This window comes from Mixophyes fleayi, chromosome 9 (genome assembly GCF_038048845.1).
Source record: "Mixophyes fleayi isolate aMixFle1 chromosome 9, aMixFle1.hap1, whole genome shotgun sequence".
Lineage (NCBI taxonomy): Eukaryota > Metazoa > Chordata > Amphibia > Anura > Limnodynastidae > Mixophyes > Mixophyes fleayi.
The window spans coordinates 47,917,996-47,939,119 of record NC_134410.1 but is presented as its reverse complement, the minus strand read 5'-3'; the positions used below and the strand labels follow the sequence as shown (position 1 = coordinate 47,939,119).

At 39.1% G+C, this 21,124-nt stretch overlaps 2 protein-coding genes across 2 annotated transcripts; one reads left to right on the top strand and one right to left on the bottom strand.

Moving 5' to 3' along the window:
* Positions 1–146: 146 nt before the first annotated feature.
* On the bottom strand, positions 147–6,063 carry NDUFA1 (NADH:ubiquinone oxidoreductase subunit A1). The gene is made up of 3 exons (XM_075184303.1): positions 5,847–6,063; positions 5,507–5,596; positions 147–247 (listed from the first exon to the last, which is right to left on the bottom strand). Exons 1-3 carry the CDS (start codon positions 5,946–5,948, stop codon positions 227–229), a joined length of 213 nt encoding a protein of 70 aa, XP_075040404.1. The 5' UTR covers positions 5,949–6,063; the 3' UTR covers positions 147–226.
* An 835-nt stretch (positions 6,064–6,898) lies between these two features.
* Positions 6,899–20,841, top strand: UPF3B (UPF3B regulator of nonsense mediated mRNA decay). The gene is made up of 10 exons (XM_075184300.1): positions 6,899–7,108; positions 7,586–7,692; positions 8,134–8,240; positions 9,177–9,275; positions 9,707–9,817; positions 10,066–10,109; positions 11,402–11,590; positions 13,632–13,777; positions 15,937–16,252; positions 17,499–20,841. Exons 1-10 carry the CDS (start codon positions 6,995–6,997, stop codon positions 17,637–17,639), a joined length of 1,374 nt encoding a protein of 457 aa, XP_075040401.1. The 5' UTR covers positions 6,899–6,994; the 3' UTR covers positions 17,640–20,841.
* Positions 20,842–21,124: the final 283 nt, after the last annotated feature.

Sequence of the window (21,124 nt, the reverse complement as noted above, 5' to 3'; positions counted from 1 at the left end):
GGACGCTGCTTTCCACTAGTACGCCATACAGAACAGTCTCTGAAAGCGCATGCCACAGACACTCTTCTATCGCAGAGGTTTATCACTAAAGATTATAAGTGCTTTGTTCACCCCAGGCTGAATGAAGTGGAACTCAGACATCTAAGTGAAGGATCTGTACATAAACGTCATTTTATTGAATACAATACAATCTGGACATTGACAGGAGAGACTTTTGAGGTTGATCTTAGTCAATATTTTCCAAACCCTAAAATAGAAAAGGAAAAAGAAAAGGTGTTAAAAAATTTCATACTTTTTGAAATACGGACCATTAAAACAGCCAATTATTTTATTTTCTGAAAGAGCAACAGTAAAATTCTAACTTCGTTACTACATCTCTGAAATAGAGTTTCAAACTAGATCAACAGGCTGAAATGCAGGACAAGTCCAGAGACAGCAACTTGGTTTTCTGACAAACATTTATACAACTGAGCACATGGAATTTCTACCCCCACCCCCCAATTAATGTATTTGAAGTCTTCTATGCTTCAAATAAGCCCTAAAAACTTGCAAAGATGTGTTCTCATTCACTCCTATGGAAGTCTAAAGAAAAACGCTCAAATGTTTTCTCCAGAGAACTACAGGTAGTTTTATGGATAATGAAGCAGTCAATAAGTTATATGTTTTATTAACAAGTGGAAACTTTCAAGCTTAAAACAAATTAAAAAATAAATTTAATGAAAGAAAAAGACAACTATATGTAATAATATATCAACAGGCATTTTAAAGGACAAGTGTTACAAGATATAACAAATACATCTTACAATAAAACAGGAAGGAGCTGAGGGCTCAGATGGCTGCTAGTTGCCCATCACTGGTTTATATAGAGCCAAGCACAGCGCTGTATAGAGAACATGTAGTCATTCATGTCAGTCCCTGCCCCATTGGAACTTACAATCTAAATCCCTAACACCCACATCCACACTAGGGTCAGTTTTGTCAGAAGCCAATTAACCTACCAGTATGTTTTTTGGAGTGTGGGAAGAAACAGGAGCATTTGGACAAAATCCACGCAAAGACAGGGAGACCATGCAAAATCTACACAGATCAAGGCCCTGATAGGAATTGAACTAATGACCTCAATGATAACCACTGTGCACCACACTGCAGCGGTCTATAAAATGTCTTAATTAGTAAATATACCGATGGATGATCACAGAACTAAGTGCCTATATTGGTTCATTTTGGTACATACAGGGGTGGCAGACGTGGACAAGATATGTTTCTGTGGCCCTCAGGCCAAGTAGCTGCTTAATTTCCAGCTTCACTGCAGCCAGTTAGTACAGATAGAAGATGATTACACAAAGGCTTATTGCAGTCATCTTCTTACTGCGTTTTCCACCATGTCTCAAAGTAATCCCATTAATTTGGATAGGATTGTTATCTGGCATGGAGGTTGGTTGAGGCCAAATGCCTGGTATCAGCTGTGTTACTGCAGTGTTTGGCAAGCTTAAGGCCAGGTACACACTGATGTTGTATTAGCATTTTTTTTCAATAGCTTTAATAATACGGTTTTTAACTCCCTCTAGGCTTCCACAATGCAGTTATGCACTGTAAATACACGTGGCTATAACATCACGAGGTCTGAATCCTGGGATGTAACATTACTTCAACACTAGTAAAAGCATTAGTGAGTATGGCGGCACTAGTTTATATGCATTTTACTAGAAATAAAAACAATACTCAACACCTCCGTTCTGCACAAGATCTGCGTCTCTCCTCCACTATCACATCCTCCCATTCTCGGTTACAGGATTTTTTCCGGGCTGCACCTACTTTGTGGAATTCCCTCCCACGCACAGTAAGACTTTCTTCTAGTCTTCAAACATTCAAGCGTTCACTGAAAACCCACCTCTTCAGACAAGGTTATGATATTCCTCAACCATCATCTTAATTTCCCTAGATTACCCTATTACCATCCTCTACACTGCTAACGCAAGACAACAACCTTCTGACCAACATTGCAACACACATAGCCCACTCAGTACTTTTACCATTGCAGTCTGGCTGGTCCATTGTGAAATATGATGTAGCACATGCCCTTGTGTTTCAAACTCCCATTGTCCTATAGATTGTAAGCTTTCGAGCAGGGTTCTCTTACCTCTCTGTCTGTATGTATTACCCAGTATTGTCTTATTAATGTTTGTTCCCAATTGTAAAGCGCTACGGAATTTGCTGGCGCTATATAAATAAATGTTGATGATGATGATGATGATGATGAATAGTCACACACACGTAATTATTGTCAGTGGGTATGAGAGCTTAAAATGGTTGTTATTCAGGCTCCTAAAACCAGCCTGTACAAGACAACCTTTAAGTCATTCTAATCAATTCCCAAAGAGTCTTTAATATAATAACTGTGTTATAGCCATCAGATCTCTGCGTTCCCTTTGACTAGTTTAATCATTGGAGATAAGGAGCACAATTTCTGTGTATCCTGGCCCAGTCAAAGGGGTGTATTTACTATGTTGCGGTTGCCGGTGCTTTGAAGTCATTTTCTTCAAACGGCAATTTTATTAAAGACAAAACCCAATGGGATACAGTTTTAAACAATGATTTCAAAGCGTCAGGAATCCACATAGTAAATATACCCCAAAGAATTAAAGATAATAAAAAATACAATCACCTTCTCTCTAAAATAAATCCAAACACTTAACTGAATTGCCATATATATAGGGCAAGCAATCAACAGACAAATCTGCTAAAAGTTACCAAAAAACAGCAAGTAAGTAAGGATGGAGATTTTAAATAAGTCATGAAAACACACCACATTTAAGGATACACAATCAAGCATGTCAAAGAAAGTATTATTTTTGTTCGTAAAATAAAAGATGATTTATTAATTTTCTCACTTTGAGGATTAAGAGGAAAATCTTCTTTGGTGATGTCACACACCTCGATTTCCATTGGTTAGCCTAGATTTCCATTAAAGTGCACGGTTTTGCAGAGCAAGAGGGCAGCGCTCGAAGAGGAACAGTAGTTTGCATTGCCCGGAAGGAGGAGTTTGGTAGAGAGAAACCGTTACTTGCAAATTACAGAGTAGGCGCACTGGCAAACTTAGATTAGCAGGGCAGTGGAAAAATTAAACTTTACAAAGTCATGTTATTAAAATAAGGTCATGGAAATTGTGCATTTAAGGGACACTCCCTGCTTTGTGGACATGTACACAACCATTTCCATTCTGTAAAAGCACTTCAATCTTTTCATCAGGATGAGCTGGTAAAGATTGGGTCTCGCCCTAAACTTCACTGGAATTAAATTGCACCTTTCAGTTGCACTTCAGCAGAGAACAGAGTTTTTAGGTCCAATTTTCACAAATGTAAAAATAAAAAGCTTCAAATCCCACAAAAGTATCACATTTAATAACTCACAAATTTCAAGATTAATTTATGCAAAGGAAGAAGCTAAATTGGGCAGAATTTCTGGAGAAACACAAAAGTTTAATTAAAACTCTCCGTAAACCTAAGCACATATTTTTTTATAGCTTCAAAGATCTGAATGTAAATGTGTACCTTGAAGTGTATTGAGCACACCAACTAGGCACACTGATGCAAAACAAAAGTGATTTCTGGCCTTTTTGTGTTAATGATCAAAGCAACTTCGCCCCAATTTGATTTGTATTCTCTTCCAAGTTATTAAACAATCCAAACAAATTCATTGACACATGAAAACATTTGTATGACTGTTTCTGAGCCCTTATGGTTGGGGGGGGGAATGATACACACACACAAATTAAACTGACAAGTGCAGTGAATAACATTAGTCATCTAGTTACAATGACACCTGTCAAGGGGTGGGATATGTTAGGCAGTAAGTGAACAGTCACTTCTTGAAGCAGATGTGTTGGTAGCAGGAAAAATGGGCAAGCATAAGGATCTGAGCGATTTGACAAGGGCCAAAATGTGATGGCTAGACTACTGGATCATAGCATCTCCAAAACCGCAGATCTTGTGGGGATATTCCCGGTATGCAGTGGATATGGGGCTGCATAGACACAGACCAGTTAATGTGCCCACGCTGACCCCTGTCCACTGCAGAAAGCCCCTACAATGGGCATGTGAGCGGCAGTACTGGACCATGGAGCAATGGAAGAAGGTGGCCTGGTCCGATCCATTAAGTTTTCTTTTACATCACGTGGACAGCCGGATGTGTGTGCATCGTTTACCTGGGAAGAAATGGCACAAGGATGCACTATGGGTCGAAGGCAAGCCGGCAGAGGAAGTGCAACGCTCTTGGTAATGTTGTCCTGGGAAATCTTGGGTCCTGATATGTACCACCTATCTAAACATTGCTGCAGACCAAGCACATCCCTTCACTGTCTCTTTCAGCAGGATAACGTGCAGAAATTGTTCAGAAACGGTTTGAGGAACATGACAAGGTTCAAGATATTGACTTTACCTCCCAAATCCCCAGATCTCAATCCAATCGAACATCTGTGTAATGTGCTGGAAAAACAGATTGAGACATGGAAGTCCCACCGCGCAACTTAAAGTACCTACTGCTAACGTCTTGAGCCAGATAATACAGGACACCTTCAGAAGTCTTGTGGAATCCATGACTCTGCAAATCAGAGCTGTTTTGGTGGCACGAAGGGGGATCTACACAATATTAGGCAGCTGGGTGGTTTTACTGGTGTGTATGTGAAATATATATACACACACAGATCTATAGCGTACATTATGACTACATGTGAAGGTTATATTAATCTCTTAAGAACAGAGCCCTCTACCCTCCGGCTCACACCTGCACCTCCAGTCACAAGATGCAATCAAAAGAATCAGTCTTGCGATTGGTCCTTCTGCTGACCCCATTTCCTCCTTATGCTGCCATTGTCAAACAGCACAGTTCTGTATTACCGAGCCCTAAGAAAAACAATCGCATTTTGCAGCCCCCAAGGCTCTGTAGGGGAACGGGCTGTTAGTAAAAATCTTATCAGTAGGTGGGAGGACAATTTTACGCCTTCAGATTGTTGTTCCTGTTGGATATGAACTAAAACTTATCAAGTTTACAGTGAAAAACAGAATCCATGGTTATCAAAAACAGCTACATCTAGTTGATATAAATGCTTTGGTGAAATACACAGAACAGAGCCAGAAAGATGGAGAAATATATATTTCTTTGTAGTAAATTTTGCTTAGGGTATATATACACACACACACCAATAAACTCTGGAAGGTGGATCCTTATATGTACAACAACTTCAGTTATATTACTCATATATATTATATTAAAAATATTAACATTTACCAACAAACAGAATAATTCTAACATGACATTTACTATCAAAATTACTTTGTTAGATTTTATACTTCATGCTAGCTGGGCAAAGGCCTTTTTGGCTCAAATAAAAATAAGTATATATTTAATTGCATTATCATCTAGACCTAATTTGTCAAAGACTACACTCGCAACTTCAACAGACAGCTTTCTGGTTAACCTGGCTCCGTACTCCATAAAATATACTTACCTTTGATTTGTAATAAAGCCGTTCCCCAGAAACTCTTTCATCTCTCTGCATAAGGTACCACTGGTAAGGTAACCGAGCAGTTCTCTTCTCCTGTATAAGAAATTACCCAGCATATAAGTGTTAGTGTCACATACATTTGATGTAAAAATGCACCAGGACAGTAAATGTAATACAAAGAAACAAGAGTATGGCAGCAGTGGCTATAATATAGACAACACAGCATATTCCTTTGATAAGTAGATTATTACAGAGTATGTAGCAAAAACAGTGTCTCTCCAGGTGTCGTTGAACTAGAGTGAGCTGGAGAGCCCCTGCAATGGTAAGTGTATGACAGACTCACCTTGCCCCCGTTGGTCCAGCGGTGAATATATATAGTAGATAGACCAGGGATCATTAGACAACCAGCCATGATAGCGACACCGGGCAGTATTTCGTACCACATGACGCCACTGCTCTGGTCTCTCCTCTATTCTTAATTAAATGAACGGGCCCAGGACCAGCTCAGGGTCACTCTGCTAGACCAGCATGCACAGCGCACCCTAGTGTCAGAAAAGTCGCCCATATTTGACACTGGCAAATCTGCCAGTACAGCGGGAAAAAATAAACGGCAGAGAACTTTTAAAATTGTGTCTTTTAAAGGTCACAATAATGTTATGGATAGCAGGAAATATATTTTTTCTTCGATTTTTCCATTAGAGAATGTAAGTATAGCCTTTTCTCCTACATCAATCAAGGTGACATATTTGCAGGAAGATGACGCCGTATTCTCGCGAAAGTACGCTGAATTTCAGCTCATTTACTTTATACTAGAACTAGATAATAGCGTGTGATTTATAAATAAGTTACTGACGTAAACGCTTTTTCTCTTTGACCCTAAACATTTGTAGGCGGATTTTTAATTAGCGACACAATTATAGGTCATTAACATATGTTTTCCACTAATAAAAAAATTGCAATTGGCTTTCTTCGCGTCGCAATGATCAGTTAACATTACTGTAGAGTGTTAATAAAGTTTTCCTAGTTCAACGGGGTAATTAGGAGGAAACCAAATAAAGTTGCAGTAAATAATCTCGCGAGTTTTGCGTTCTACCGAGAAGTTAATAGCAGCACAGCAACAGATGACGTCAGAGAGTGGCCATCTTGTGAAGGGAAAAGTTCCTACGAATGACAGATACTTTCTGCAAAGGGACAAGTTATCGTATATGCGTCTTGTGAATGTTAGCAGACATGCAAATATGCAATGTTGGGCTAGTGGTTATGATAACGTTGTGTCCATTGGGTGGCTGTCCTGTTTCCTATGGAGAATAATTAGTGTTATTCGTCTGTTAATTCCCCACTCAAGATGGCAGCTATTTGTGCTAGTAGTGACCACGTGACGCGCTGGCTGCCCAATCAGAGAGAGGGGCAGGAGATTGCTGAGGAGAAGTACTGCGCTTGAGTCAGTTAGTTTTGGCCATCGAGCACTTGTACCCACCTCCTCTCTAAGCCATGAAGGAGGACAAGGAGAATACAAAACCCAAGGAGAGGAGAGGGGAACAGGCCAATGTGGAGGATGTGGACAGACCCGAGAAGGTGAAGGAGAAGAAAGAAGTCATGAGCAAGGTGAATAGGATCAGGCCTTCCCAAAACTGATATGAGGCAGTAAGGATGACACCTCTCAGTGATCTCTAGCACTGACAGCACAGCATAGTGGTAGATGGTCATCTGTCAGAGGTTTATACTACTTATATACATCAGATTGTTTCCTATATGTTCCTTCTTACAAATATAAAAGTTGGGTAAATAGCACTATTGACTGTTCTGCATACAATAGTCATCAATAGTCTGCAAAAATTGCTGGTTCCTGTAGTGTGTTTTAAATATCCAAAACAACAGCTCCTGCCATCAGAGCACAGGTTAGCAAGCTGCAGTGGACTACAAGTCCCAGCATGCATCTCAACAACTGGAGAGCCATGGAATGGGGTTGTAGTAGTAGTAGTAGTAGTAGTAGTAGTATTATTATCATTATCATTGATTTATGCACATCTGCCCTACAGTTGCACTAAAACTTCAGTCACTTAACAATATTTTATTTTCTAGGTAGTGATTCGTCGCTTGCCTCCAAGTCTTACCAAAGAGCAGCTGGAAGAGCATCTTCAACCTCTGCCTGACCATGATTATTTTGAGTTTTTTGCAAATGACTCCAGGTAACCAGCATACTTCTGTGAATGCTTATTTAAAAGCAATACATTATCAACAGATTTATTATTTCCATGATGTGATAGCAAAAATGTGCCAGTACTCTTAACGGCCATTAGACATTGGCTTTCATTTCATGTGCACACAGCCTTTTTTATTTTTTACTCCCTTCTGTTACTTTTTTAACAGGAAAGACTGATATTTGTATGGAGATCTATGATCTCTATATAGTAATGGACTAACCTTGCATATTCAGGTGCTCCATAGATATTAATGGTCATTATGAGATTAGTGTGCATATAGACCAATGAAAGCAAATGTTATTTTTTGGAGTTTTGCCATCACGTTATGTTATTAATTAATGCACTGATAGTATGTTATAGTCATCTTGATGATGTCCATACAATGTCTCCTATATAACTTTACAATCTTTTGTATTTCGTCCGCAGCTTATTTCCTCATATGTTCTCAAGGGCATATATTAATTTTAAAAGTCAAGATGACATTGTGTTATTTAGAGATCGTTTTGATGGCTATGTGTTCATTGATCCTAAAGGTAAGATGTTTGGATTCTATCTTTTCATTTAATATTAGTTGGCTCTAAGCAAGTAGTGTTACATAAAGTTTCATTTTTTAAAGTGCTTTTGGCTAGAGTCTGAGTGCGTCCCCTGCACATCTGTGTCTCCAATTTTGAAGTGGATTGGATAGAATATCCTGTAGCCAATCAGATTATTGAATGTTGACAGCATTGCAGAATGTTGACAGCACTGCAGAGTATTCATGACATAAGTGTGCTGACCTTGTTGGAAATAGGGAGCAATCTAGTTATGTGATCCTGGTAGTGAGGAGTGTGGTACATGTGATAGGGGTGGTGTCATGTTGGGTGGTGGGGTACGGCTTAACGGTGCTGAGTAAACCGACAACACTTGCCTCTAAATCTTCAGTCCGGACGGCTGCTCCACCGACGACTATCCATGACGACTCTTCCGTGAAGCGACTTGAGGCAATCGCGATGAAGGAAGACGCCGGCGGGACTTGATGATGTCAGTGAGATAGGCGACGCTGTCAACGCTGCTCTTAAGGGGGTAATGTAAGTATACAGCTATGGACAATGTCCAACCCTTTGTAAACTACATTGTACATAGCTGTATACTTACGCTACCCCCTTGAAAGAAGCATTGACAGCGTCGCCTATCTCACTGACGTCATCAAGTCCCACCGGCGTCTTCCTTCATCGCGATTGCCTCAAGTCGCTTCACGGAAGAGTCGTCACAGATCGTCGTCGGGGGAGCAGCCGTCCGGACTGAAGATGTCGGGGTAAGTGTTGTTGGTGTAGTCCGCATCAATATGCTGACTGCCACCGGGGGAATGGATGTGAACTGAAACACACAGAGTGAGTGTTAGACAGTAGAAGAAACAGGATTCTAAATAACATGGTCAAACAAACCTCCAAATAAAACGTTTACACGTTCAATTTTGGCTTGTGTTACAGGGCAAGAATACCCTGCTATTGTGGAATTTGCACCTTTTCAAAAAGTGGCAAAAAAGAAAAGCAAGAAAAAGGATTCCAAGACCGGAACAATTGATGATGGTAATACATTATAAGAGTCTTCTTGGATAAATTTAATTTTATAAACCTTGACTACAGATTTTCTACAAATGCATATCTTGTTATCGTTAGCATTTATTGGTACAGTCTACTTTTTTTTTTTTTTTTTTTAAGGAAAATGTGTTCTGGCAACAATGAGAGGCCTATAGTTTTGTAATCTCGTATTGAACATTTATTTTTAATATGTAAACGGCTGTAGTTTATAAATTTTCCCCAAAATGTGCAGTAATGAAGCTACTACCAACATGTAAAGAAGTAGCATTCCTGGTTTTTTTCTACTATTTGCAATCAGGTTCAAAGCATTTTTTAAATCTTTTATTTTGTTGACGCATCTAGAATATACATATTGCATCAATGCCCATAAAAATCTAATGCTGTAAATCACATTTTGAATTTCTTTTCCTGTGACGAAGATCCAGAATACAGAAAGTTTTTAGATGCGTACAGTGTAGATGAAGAGAAGCTAACTTCTACCCCAGAGACTTTGCTGGAAGAAATAGAGGCAAAGAATAAAGAAATGACAGGTAATGTGAGAGCACACTCATAAGTGAAAAATTTTCTTTTGTTCATTCCATAGTATATATATCGCTTCCCTAATGTGGTGGAAGAACATACCGAGCTGTGTTGTTCAACAGCTGGAAAGCCCAGTATTGTGTTTTCTTACAAAGTAAATCTTTATTTTGCCTTGTCATACCCTTTAGTAAGAACATAGCTGTCATAACACTGAGTGTTGCACTTAGTCTCTGAAATTTGTTTTCCTTTTGTTTTGTAGCGAAGAAGACTACTCCACTGTTGAGCTTTTTAAAAAATAGACAGGTATGACTTTCATATCCCCTCTTACTCTGTGATGCTGCAGTTGCTCCATCTATACTCGCATGGTTTCTTAACTTGCATTCTTTACAGCTGAAAACAAAGGACCCCGATTCTATTTCTGTTTATTTATATTTTGTATAATGTGTCTTTGGAAGCAAACAGTTAGTCAGGCTTGTTATTCCTAAATTTGGACTTTCCACAATATTTGTGGATTCAAGCAGGACATATGGAATGGAAGAGGATGCAAAGAATACGTTCACTAGAACCAGTATCTTCATTGAGGCACACAGTAAATGAATAGGCTGCATAGCTATAAAGACTGGCTCGCCGGCAATATGGATGCTGACAGTGTAGACAACAGATGCACTTTAGTGGTATGCATTCCTCTTCTGTTAACTTGCGACAACTGTTGTGAAAATTGGTCTTTTCGCGTTTAATGATGGTCACGTACAGGATTGTCACAACAAGCTTCCGATTAATATATTTAAGTTACATAATCGATTATAGATAAAGCATTGATTCTATACATTTGGCACTGCAAGGCATCATTAAACATTTGACAGCTAAAAAGCTGGAGCTCAGCAAATACAATCTAATTATGTATTTAACACACACACAAATATAACTAGGGGCCTGATTCATTAAGGATTTTACCTTAAGAAACTTCTTATTTCAGTCTCCTGGACAAAACCATGTTACAATGCAAGGGGTGCAAATTAGTATTCTGTTTTGCACATAAGTTAAATACTGACTGTTTTTTCATGTAGCACACAAATATTTGATAGCTTATTTGTACACTGAAATTTAAATTTTTGATATTTGTGTGCTACATGAAAAAACAGTTGGTATTTAACTTATGTGCAAAACAGAATACTAATTTGCACCCCTTGCATTGTAACATGGTTTTGTCCAGGAGACTGAAATAAGAAGTTTCTTAAGGTAAGATCCTTAATGAATCAGGCCCTAGGTTAGTAGGAGCTACAATGTTAGCTGTATTTCGTAGCATGTCCGCAGTTAGTACGTGAACAATAAGCTGAATATAGATATCTCAAAAGCTGTACGAATAGCAAAATAGCATTAATATTAATCTTTCAGATTCAGGTGAGACTGCATCTTCTCAATCACAACATAAGCAAATTAATTGCTCTTTACAATATAACTTACTAAATATGCCTAATTTCTTGCAATTCTGCTTACCAAAAGTTGTTGGGTTTTTTTCTGCTCCAAAATGTTGGGCAGTTTAACTTTCAGTACAGATTATTCAAAAACTATTTTTCTGTATTTTTTTTTTCCAGAGAATAAGAGACGAAAAACGAGAAGAGAGGAGGAGACGGGAACTGGAGCGAAAACGACAGCGTGAAGAAGAAAGAAGGAAGTGGAAAGAGGAGGAGAAAAGGAAAAGGAAAGATGCAGAAAAACAAAAGAAGTATGAGAGGACTCCGGAGAAAGAACTGGAAAGATCAAAGGATGAGCCTAAAATTAAGGTATTACCAGGTTTTTCACAGGAATTTTACTTGCATGTTGTCTGTGTTTATTTTGTTCTTTAAGTATTCAATTTCTTATTTCTATTAAACAAAAACGCATAAAACATAGGAGGGTACACTCTACATAACTATTTTAAAATTGAACAGCATAAATAAAAATAGATTGGTTTCAATAGGTTTTCCACCTTCTGTTGCCTATGTACATTGGAGGAAGCCGTGTTGTGGAATGAATACGTGTTTATAAGAGCATAGCATATTAATCCAGAAGGAACCAATGCCTCATAATTACTGGTTATAAAGTGCCTCAGTGATGTCTCTGCTTCCGGGTGAATTGATTCTCATGAATATTGATTCTGCATACAAAATAATTGCCTCAGCTGCCTGTAGATGACTGATCTAGGAGGCTTCTATTGGGCTGTAGATGCTTTCCTGTGACTTACTGGTTATTATTATTAGCATTTATTTATAGGGCACCACAAAGTTTCCCACGTGCCGTACAGAGACAGCCATAAGACCAAACAGGGTGGTAGATACAGTACTGAACATTAAACAAATACTACCAGGGCTTCAAACACTCCAAACATAGCTTGTATAGTGACGTAGGAGCAGAAGAATAGGTAGAGAAACAAGAGGGAAGAGGGCCCTGCTCATAAGAGCTTACATCCTAGAGGGAGGATAAACAGACAGGAGGCACAAAGGGAGTTAGAGGAGGGGATCCAGCGTGAGAGAGAGGGTAAGACAATTGAGTATGGATAGAAGATTAGGTGGATGGCTGTTAGGTTTTGAGGAAAAGATGAGTTTTGAGTGCCCGTTTGAAGGAGCCCAAATTAGGAGACAGTCAGATGGAGCGAGGTAGGTCATTTCAATGAAGAGGGGTAGTCTGGAAGAAGTGTTGGATTCTAGAGTGGGATGAGGTGATCAGGGTGGAGGAGAGGCGACGGTCATTGGCCGACCACAGGCAACGGAGTGTGAATGGAGAGAGGGTTAGAAATGTAAGAGGCAATGGAGTGGGAGAGAGCCTTGTAGGTGAGTGTGATCAGTTTGAAAAGGATTCTGTAAGGAAAGGGGAGCCAGTGAAGGGCAAGGCGGGAGAGAAAGATGAGTTTCGCAGCTGCATTGAGTATAGCTCTGAGGGGAATGAGGTGGGAGGGGAGAAGGCCAGTGAGAAGATTACAGTAGTGAATATGGGAGATGATGAGAGGAAAATTGATTTTAAGTCTGAGGCAAGGAGGGGGGGGGGGAATTGAATGTGGCGAAGAGACGGCAAGGGTTGCAGGACTGAGAAGAAATGAGGGACTTAAAGAAAGATTGTTTAGTGAGGAAGAGGGCAGAGCTGAAAGGGAAGAGGATAAATTTGAAGTTAAGAAAGTTGGCTAGGAAGCAAGATTTCCTCGAGTGCACTTCTGGAGAAAGCAGGTGAATTTGGAGGGTCAGGGTTGGGGTATCAAGAGGCAGCGGCATTCAGGGCAGTGGTGAGGGAGTGGTTGTAGATTGAGGTAGCTTGGTCAGGGCAAGCCAGGAAGGGAAGAGGGGAGAGGAGGGTTTCAAGGGATCAGGAGAATGAAACAGGATCAAAATTGCACCTGGTGAGGGTGGCTTTAGGTGGATGGGGGATAAGGAGAGGAGATGGTGGGAAGGGAGAGTTGTAGAAAAAAAGCACAGAAAGAAGATAAAGCAAGGGTATTTTTAGTAAAATTTGGAGAGAGATATACATTTGGTATATTTACTAAACTGGTTTAAAAAAAAAAAAAAGTGGTGATGTTGCCTATAGCAACCACTCAGATTCTTGCTGTCATTTTGTAGAATGTACTAAATAAATAACTAGAATCTAATTAGTTGCTATAGGCAACATCTCCACTTTTTCACACCCACAGCTTAGTAAATATACCCCTGGAGGTGGAAACCCCCTTTAATTATTTTATAAAGTTATTTTTAGCTATCAAAGTGTCTTCTGTGTGAGCTGATTTAGTTCAGTACGTGGGTTTTCCATTTAACCTTCAGGATCTGATAAGTGCCTCTTACTACCTCAAATTCTTTATAGCTTCTTAAGAAGCCTGAGAAAGATGATGAGCGAGAACCAGAGAAGAAGTTTAAGACCAGAAAAGCAGAGAGAGAGAGTGCGAGGGAAGAGCGCAACTCTGCAAGCAAAAGATCTGATGGTGAACCTGGAGAAGAGAAGATGAAGCGGTATGTTATCCTCTGGCCGTTTCCATAGACAGATTGGAGAGACCTCTATAAAAACTGTTCCACATATAACTGAAGAAAAGTTGGTGTTGGCAACTACTTAGATTCTAATTCATGGTTGCTATGGGACCATCACATTTTCTTAATTGTCTCTATATGTGACGCTATTTTTCTGTTTACTTGAGGATTAAGTTTTGACTCCTTTGTTTAAGTGAATGATGTTTGTCCATCAATTACAAAATTCAATGAAGGACATTTATGAAAACTTCAAAGGAAAATGGTTGTTTCCCATATCAACCTGTCTGACATGTTCTTTTCTCCAAACTCCTGTAGAAAAATGACAATCTTTTTACTTTGCATTAGGTTTCTTTTTTTAAAAACTAAATGTACCCTATAGAGCAGTGTTGAAGGCTCCCAGCCTTATTGCAAAGCGGAGAACGAGGCAGAATGGGGGAAGCCGACTTCCATGGCACGTGTCCTCTGCACAGTGCAGGGGGATCATGTTTCATATTTCCTCCTTCCTCTGTGTGGTCCTTTTTGAAGGCCAGGGGGCCGTACAAGTTGCCCATTACTGCTATAGACATATAACAAACTGTTCCACTGGTAAATATGGAGCAAAGGTGGTGTTGCCCATAGCAACCAATCAGTATATTCTTTTACTGCAGTTCAGAAAATGTTTTCTATTCACATCACCAGCTTTTTCCTCAGCTACCTGTAAAATAATTCTTATAGATGGCTCTCGCTGCTCTATTTTACAGGGCCATTAAGACTAAAGCATTGGTTGGCTCTTTATGAAGATATATCTTGTAATATTCACAGATGTACACTAGCATGCAAAAGTTTGGATTCGCCAAGACATCTTTTTTATTTTATTTTTTTTATTTTATTGATATTTGTTCTCTTTTTTTTTTTTTTTTTTTCTTTTCTTTTCTTTTTTCAATTTCATGGTACCATTAAATTGACCTGAAATTAGTCACATTGACAATGTCATAACTTATTTGGCATTCTAGCTGTTTTTTAAGATATTCAGGGTAAATTTGTAGCTATGACTTCTGCAGCTCTTTCCAGACGTGTGACTGGCTTGTAGGGTATTTTCCCTGACCTTACAGTCACGCTCTTCCCGCAAGAGCTCAGTAGGGTTGAGATCTGGCGATTGTGCTGCCCAGTCCATCAGACACCGTACTCTGGTTTCCTGTTTCTTCACCAAATAGTTTTTGCATAGTTTAGAAGTATGTTTAGTATCATTGTCCTGCTTTATGCTGAAACTTCCACCAATCAAGTGCTGACCACAAGGGATAGCGTGACGTTGTAAAATAGTGATGACCATTCTGGATCATTATACCTTGCACTCTGTGTAAGTCTCCCACCTTACCAGCACTAAAACCACTCCTTACCATTACATTTCCTCACCATGCTTGACAGAATGCATTAAGCACTCCTCCAGCTTCCTTTCATTTGCTCTATGTCTCATATATTTTTCTTTGATCCAAACACCTCAAACTTAGACTCATCCATCCATAATACTCTTTTTCAGTCATCTTCCATCCAATGTCTGTGTTCATTTGCCCATTTTAACCATTTGTTTTTCCTATTTGCCAATTTCAAGCTTGTACCTTAATCTAAAAAAAAAAAGTATCCGTTCTTTCCAATCCAAGAAATTTCTTGGTGATTCCAAACTTCTGCAGCTAGTGTATATGGGATTCCATACAATGAGGTGATTTAGATGACGGACGATGTACTTTACTGCATACTGATGTTCTCAGGCTCTTTAGGTTTAATTTGGGGCGCTGGGGAAAAAAAAGTTTTGGCGAATGTAATGCTTATCATGAAGCAGGGCAGTCAGGTAAACGTTCCTCTCCCTCTGTATCCTACTACTAATTGTAAAGCAGTGATGGGCAACAGCTGGCCCTCCAAGCTTTCCTGCTTCATTGTCCAATGTGTTTGTTATAGCTTGTAACACTTGTTTACCATACCTGCTGATATGTTATTACAGATAGGTGTCTTTTTCATTGATTAAATGTATTTCTTTAACTTATTACTGGGATTAGGGGTAGTGTGCAGCCCCTTTTAAAGGTTACCGGGCTGCACCAATCTGCCCTTGAAGTGTAGCAGGTTGCCTATCGCTGTTGTAAAGGTTGTGTGTGTCTTTCATACATTTTTAGATGTGATGATGAATATGTGAAAGATTATAGAGATAAGGAATACAGAGATAAAGATTATGATCCAGACCGACGAGCTAGAGAAAAGGAGAAGCAGCGATATCATGAGGATGAGCGACGAAAACAGAGGGATCGATACGAGAAAGACAGATGTTTCAGAAGACGAGATGATGACTACAGGAAAGATCGGGAAGCGGTGAGAGAGAGAGGGAGGAAGCAGGAGGCTAATGAATGTCAGACGAAGACCGATAAAGCCGACCGCCCTTCTCGAGAGGACAAGAAAGACGATGCAGCAAAAAGGGATCGCATAAGGAACAAGGTGGGACTAGTCCTCCTAGCATTGGCTAGAGTAATATACTGCCTCCCCCGTAGACCATGATTTCTACAAACCTAGTAACCATTCTGATAACTAACATTAGTATGCAATCATTTAACTGGCAAATATTGGCATACAACATAACTCTTTAAATCGAAATCATAATTGCAGTGTGTGATATAATGGTGCTGTATAAATAATTAATGATGATTTCATGGTTCAGTGTATATCTAGTGTTAATAGTATATGTATATATTTTTGTGTGTAATTTTTTTTTTTATGTATTAAATTTAATACATCCCCCATGCAAGGTACCTTAGACCCATTCCTATATGATTAGTATTTGTATTTTTATTTGTATTTGGGTTTTATTCAAATTATTTATTTCTAATGAGTGAATTTGTGTTTATGTAAGGCTTCTTTTTAAAGGGTTGACAATAGGCGCTGTATTAGCTGCAGTGGTAAACTACTATTTTGCATTTGTATTGAAATGTATGTTATTTATAGGTTTCTTAGACGCAATTAGAATTGTATTTCTGCTATCGGCGCCAGAGTTTGTCCCTTCCTGTGTGGAAGGTTGGTGTTCGTTTGTATTTTGTACAGTGTCAAAATGTTAGTTTCTTCCCTACATGACGGAGTAAGAGTTGCCAACTCCTCCCTTTGGGCGAATTATCTCCCCTGACAGAGTGATTTGGTCACTAAAAATTACTTCACACCGCTTCCCAAAGACATCCATCATGTCTTATTTGAAGATATTACATCAGTGATTTTCCTCTAGCTATTAATGTCACTGCTATTCGTAAAATACTACTGAAAAATACACTCCCAATGGTAACCAAAGTTTATTCCCTCCCCCCCAAGCCATGCACGCCCCCCAAGTACCTGTACTCCAGGAGAGCGGTGTGCAGAGGAAGTCACATGATCCCATTCAGTAGTATTCTCTGCTTTATAACAATGGACCGGCAGCAGTCTGCTGGGGGCCGTAGGCGAAGGCTTGCGGGCTGCGTGTTGCCCGACATTGGTATTGATGATTAAAGTAAATGTCAGGATTATATGGGTTACAAAACTTCTGGGTGCTTTTTCTAGGTATATTTTCCTATTTAATGGCATATTACACAATGAACCTGGTTTATTTGCTCTTTATGACGTTACCTTCAGTAAGGTTAGAACTGTGAGTTTTGGTAAAGAATGCTAAAATAATTCTGGATAATAACCACTGAAAGCTGAACATTTTGTATTTATTTGAAAGGATCGCCCAGCAATGCAGTTATACCAGCCTGGAGCAAGGAGCAGGAGCCGGTTAACACCGTGTGATGAGAGCCCAACAAAATCCAGTGATCCGACCTGTGACAAGCAAGAGAGTGAGACCAATGATACAAAAGGCGAGTAAGGAGCTAGAAGATTCGGAGTGTCCTGCCCGTCGTGACAACCAAAGAACACAAACTCTGCAATCCAGAAGTGCCTTCACGGAGAGAGGAGTCGGGAACAGACAGGAGACGTGTCCAGAGGAAAGGTGTAGGGGCGTCTTTGAGGGTATAGAAAGTGCAGAGTTTGGCTAAGAATCCATGATGGATTCCCATAGCAACAAGGCCGCTGGTGGAAAGTTTAGTCTTCAGTACTGTAGTAGTAATGGCGAGAAAGAGCATTGCAAATCTCCAGTTTACAATATCTTGTCTTGTGGCCTTAATGAAACATGAGTCCTCCATTCCTGTATTGGCAGAAGTTAATGACAGAAGAACATTTTCGGCCAAATATCATACGGGCTGATTCCATAGAGCTTGCCCTGTATTTCAGTTATACGATATAGGTGTTATTGAAGATCTTTGGGTTTTTTTGTTTGTTTTTTTTTCCCTTTCCCTTTCTCTTAATGGATGTTCTGAAGAAAAGAATAATTGCTGCTGTAAAATGCTGAAAAGACTCAGAATAATGCTGTGATTTTTGGTTTTCCTAATTATTTTCATACAGATCTTTATTACTTACAATGAGAAAAGTATACATTGTCATATTCACAGACAGGTGACCGCTTATTTTATCATGTCTGGATCATATAAAGAGTTAATTATCTTAAACAAATGTAACCTAAATGTTTTCTTAACTTTTTTCTAGGAAAAATAAAATGATATTTTGAATCTAGATTTCTGCTACTTCCATAAAATAAGATGAACCAGAATATAGAATGTCAAAATTGGTAATATATTGCATACATATTTACAGATAGCTCATATATGAAAGTAATATTAAGTCATTGCATGTTTTTTGGGGTTTTTTTTCTGTGGTATCACAAATGTTTTATAGAAATGTCTTTGGCAACCCCCCAAAAAATATTGACCCTTCTACTTATGAACAATAAACCTTTTTCAGTGTTTACATTACATTCCACAGCAGCTGTTAAAAAGTACTCTATTACCTCACCACTCCATTACAGGCGGTTTAAACTCGTCCCACCTCATTAGAATGTGTCGTCATGGGATCTTACACAGGTCAAAAAAATGAGAATGCAGTCATCTGAGCTGCTGTGACACCACTAACTCCGCCCCCTTGTATGAATTCACACAGTGCATTTCTGTACTCCTTGCTTAGGGAAGCACCTTCCTCATAACATGCAGGTTGCTGCAGAGGAGTTAGAGCATGGTTATTTCATGTATATTATTCAGCTAAGCTATATACAGGCTTTGATATATTACTACAAAACAAAAAGACCGTTGTCAGCGCTTATCCTTTACACTGCATATCTGTGTGTATCTAGCAAAATGAAAATGCGGTATTAGTTCATATTTTGATCAAAACATTTAAGCCTGCACCCCAGCGTCAAGGGCACCTCATTATATGCAGGCAAATACTGCCTCTACTTGCTCATTACATCCTATGAAATAGAAATGAGGAGGTAACGAAGGTCCACAAAGTGGGGAGGGGGACGGGACCGAAGGATAACTTTTTTTTTCCCATGTGGCGAGGAAATAAGGACTATCTTGAGTATTAAATCTCTTCCCCCCCACCTCCCCCATATCCCAACTTGAGTATTAACAAATGGCCTGGAAAAGAACTATGGGCCTGATTCATTAAGGATCTTAAATGAAGAAGATTCTTATTTCAGTCTCCTGGACAAAACCATGTTACAATGCAAGGGGTGCAAATTAGTATTCTGTTTTGCACATAAGTTAAATACTGACTGTTTTTCATGTAGCACACACATATCAACTTTAAATTTCAGTGTACAAATAAGCTATCAAATATTTGTGTGCTACATGAAAAAACAGGCAGTATTTAACTTATGTGCAAAACAGAATACTAATTTGCACCCCTTGCATTGTAACATGGTTTTGTCCAGGGGACTGAAATAAGATACCTCTTTATTTAAGATTCCTAATGAATCAGGCCCCATGTGTCTGCTGCCATTTTCAGTATAGGTAAGTTTAGTAGAGATGTTTTGTTTCCTGTATTTCTGCATGGCAGTGGACGCCAGTGGGATCTACCCAAGCAGTAAAGAAAACCAGGTGCTGCAATAATATGATATGAAAGAACCTTGAAGCTACTGTGTTCCCTCTAGATCACCCCTTACCACCATATTTCCAGCACAAAAGGGCCATAGAAATGTATCAATTCCTTTATATGCTGTCCTGTGTTATAAGCTGGCATTACAAGGTCTGAGTACTTTACATCTTCAGCTTTTGACGACACTGCGGGGCCTGTTTCTCACCCACCATTTCTGCACATGCAACAGTACTCTTCAAGTGTAGAATCTGAAGGGGGTATAGCCCCAAAAGGGTCTTGTGTAAGGAAATTCAAAACTAAGGATAGGGCCCAGGTTGCTGTGAGGTTTGAAATGTTTGGCTGGTTAGAAAAATAATTGTAACAACATTAATATTGGAGCATCTTAATTCTGATAATCTTGGTACCGGGCCTTAGAGTATGTTTAAACTAAGTCCTTTATCCAACCCAATGAGGGAAATACTATGTCTTCCACTGGTAGGAATAAAAGGGATCCATTCAATATAAACTTTCCAACTCTTGTAATCCTTGGCTTGTGTCTAGTCATCTGTTAGTGGTGTTTTTCCAACCTAGACTTCTCAAACTCCCTTAATAAACTAATGACAGGTTCTAGTTGAGTACTGGTTCCTGAGTTAGTAACTGCATCTTCAGTGAAAGCTTGATCTACTGCTATCTGAAATAGCTGAGCTACCTATGGCCTGCTTGTCTATCGTGGCAGGCCAGAAATGACCACTCCCTTATTGTTGTATAAGGTCTATTGTCACCATTAGTCTTGAGGACATATCCTACTATGGGCATGGCCACTGACATGACATTACCTACTTTTTATAACACTTTTTTTTTTATTGTCCTTTAAAAAAAAAAAAACAACTAAAATGACATAGTATCCCATCTACACATAAATGAAGCTTAGTTTACCTTCCAAGTGTGATAGTATTTTATATGGCAAGATATTGCCATATTTTGTTTGAATTACAGGTTTTAGATATTGTGATGTGAAACCACAGAATATGATTACACATTACATTATGCTGGATGACTTACTAGCTGGGGCAAATAACTGTAATGGATTCCCTGTACAATAAAGTTTTTTGAAATTTGAAGAGTTTATTTTTTTTATTTTATTTTTTGTACTATTGCTTTACAAGTCTTCCACATGAAATGAAAACCCATTTAGATGAGTTATTTATATAAACAATATTTCATGAACGGATGTACAAGTTCAATAGCGTCTAAATACATTATGCCAATAAGATACATAGAGCTCCATTTAAAATTGGATGTAAGGATGAGGCAAGAATATACACGGAAGAAAAAGGGTAGCAGTGCCCTTCCCCGTTACTGCTCGGCTGTAGGAGAGCTGGCAGATATAACCAGAAGGGGTGC

Coding starts and splice junctions, on each gene's coding strand:
- NDUFA1 (XM_075184303.1), bottom strand. CDS start 5,948: ATGTGGTACGAAATACTGCCCGGTGTCGCTATCATGGCTGGTTGTCTA. Junction 5,597..5,846: donor GCTGGACCAACGGGGGCAAG/GTGAGTCTGTCA, acceptor TTTCTTATACAG/GAGAAGAGAACTGCTCGGTT. Junction 248..5,506: donor GGCTTTATTACAAATCAAAG/GTAAGTATATTT, acceptor TTTCTATTTTAG/GGTTTGGAAAATATTGACTA.
- UPF3B (XM_075184300.1), top strand. CDS start 6,995: ATGAAGGAGGACAAGGAGAATACAAAACCCAAGGAGAGGAGAGGGGAA. Junction 10,110..11,401: donor GCTTTTTAAAAAATAGACAG/GTATGACTTTCA, acceptor TTTTTTTTCCAG/AGAATAAGAGACGAAAAACG. Junction 16,253..17,498: donor GGGATCGCATAAGGAACAAG/GTGGGACTAGTC, acceptor TTTATTTGAAAG/GATCGCCCAGCAATGCAGTT.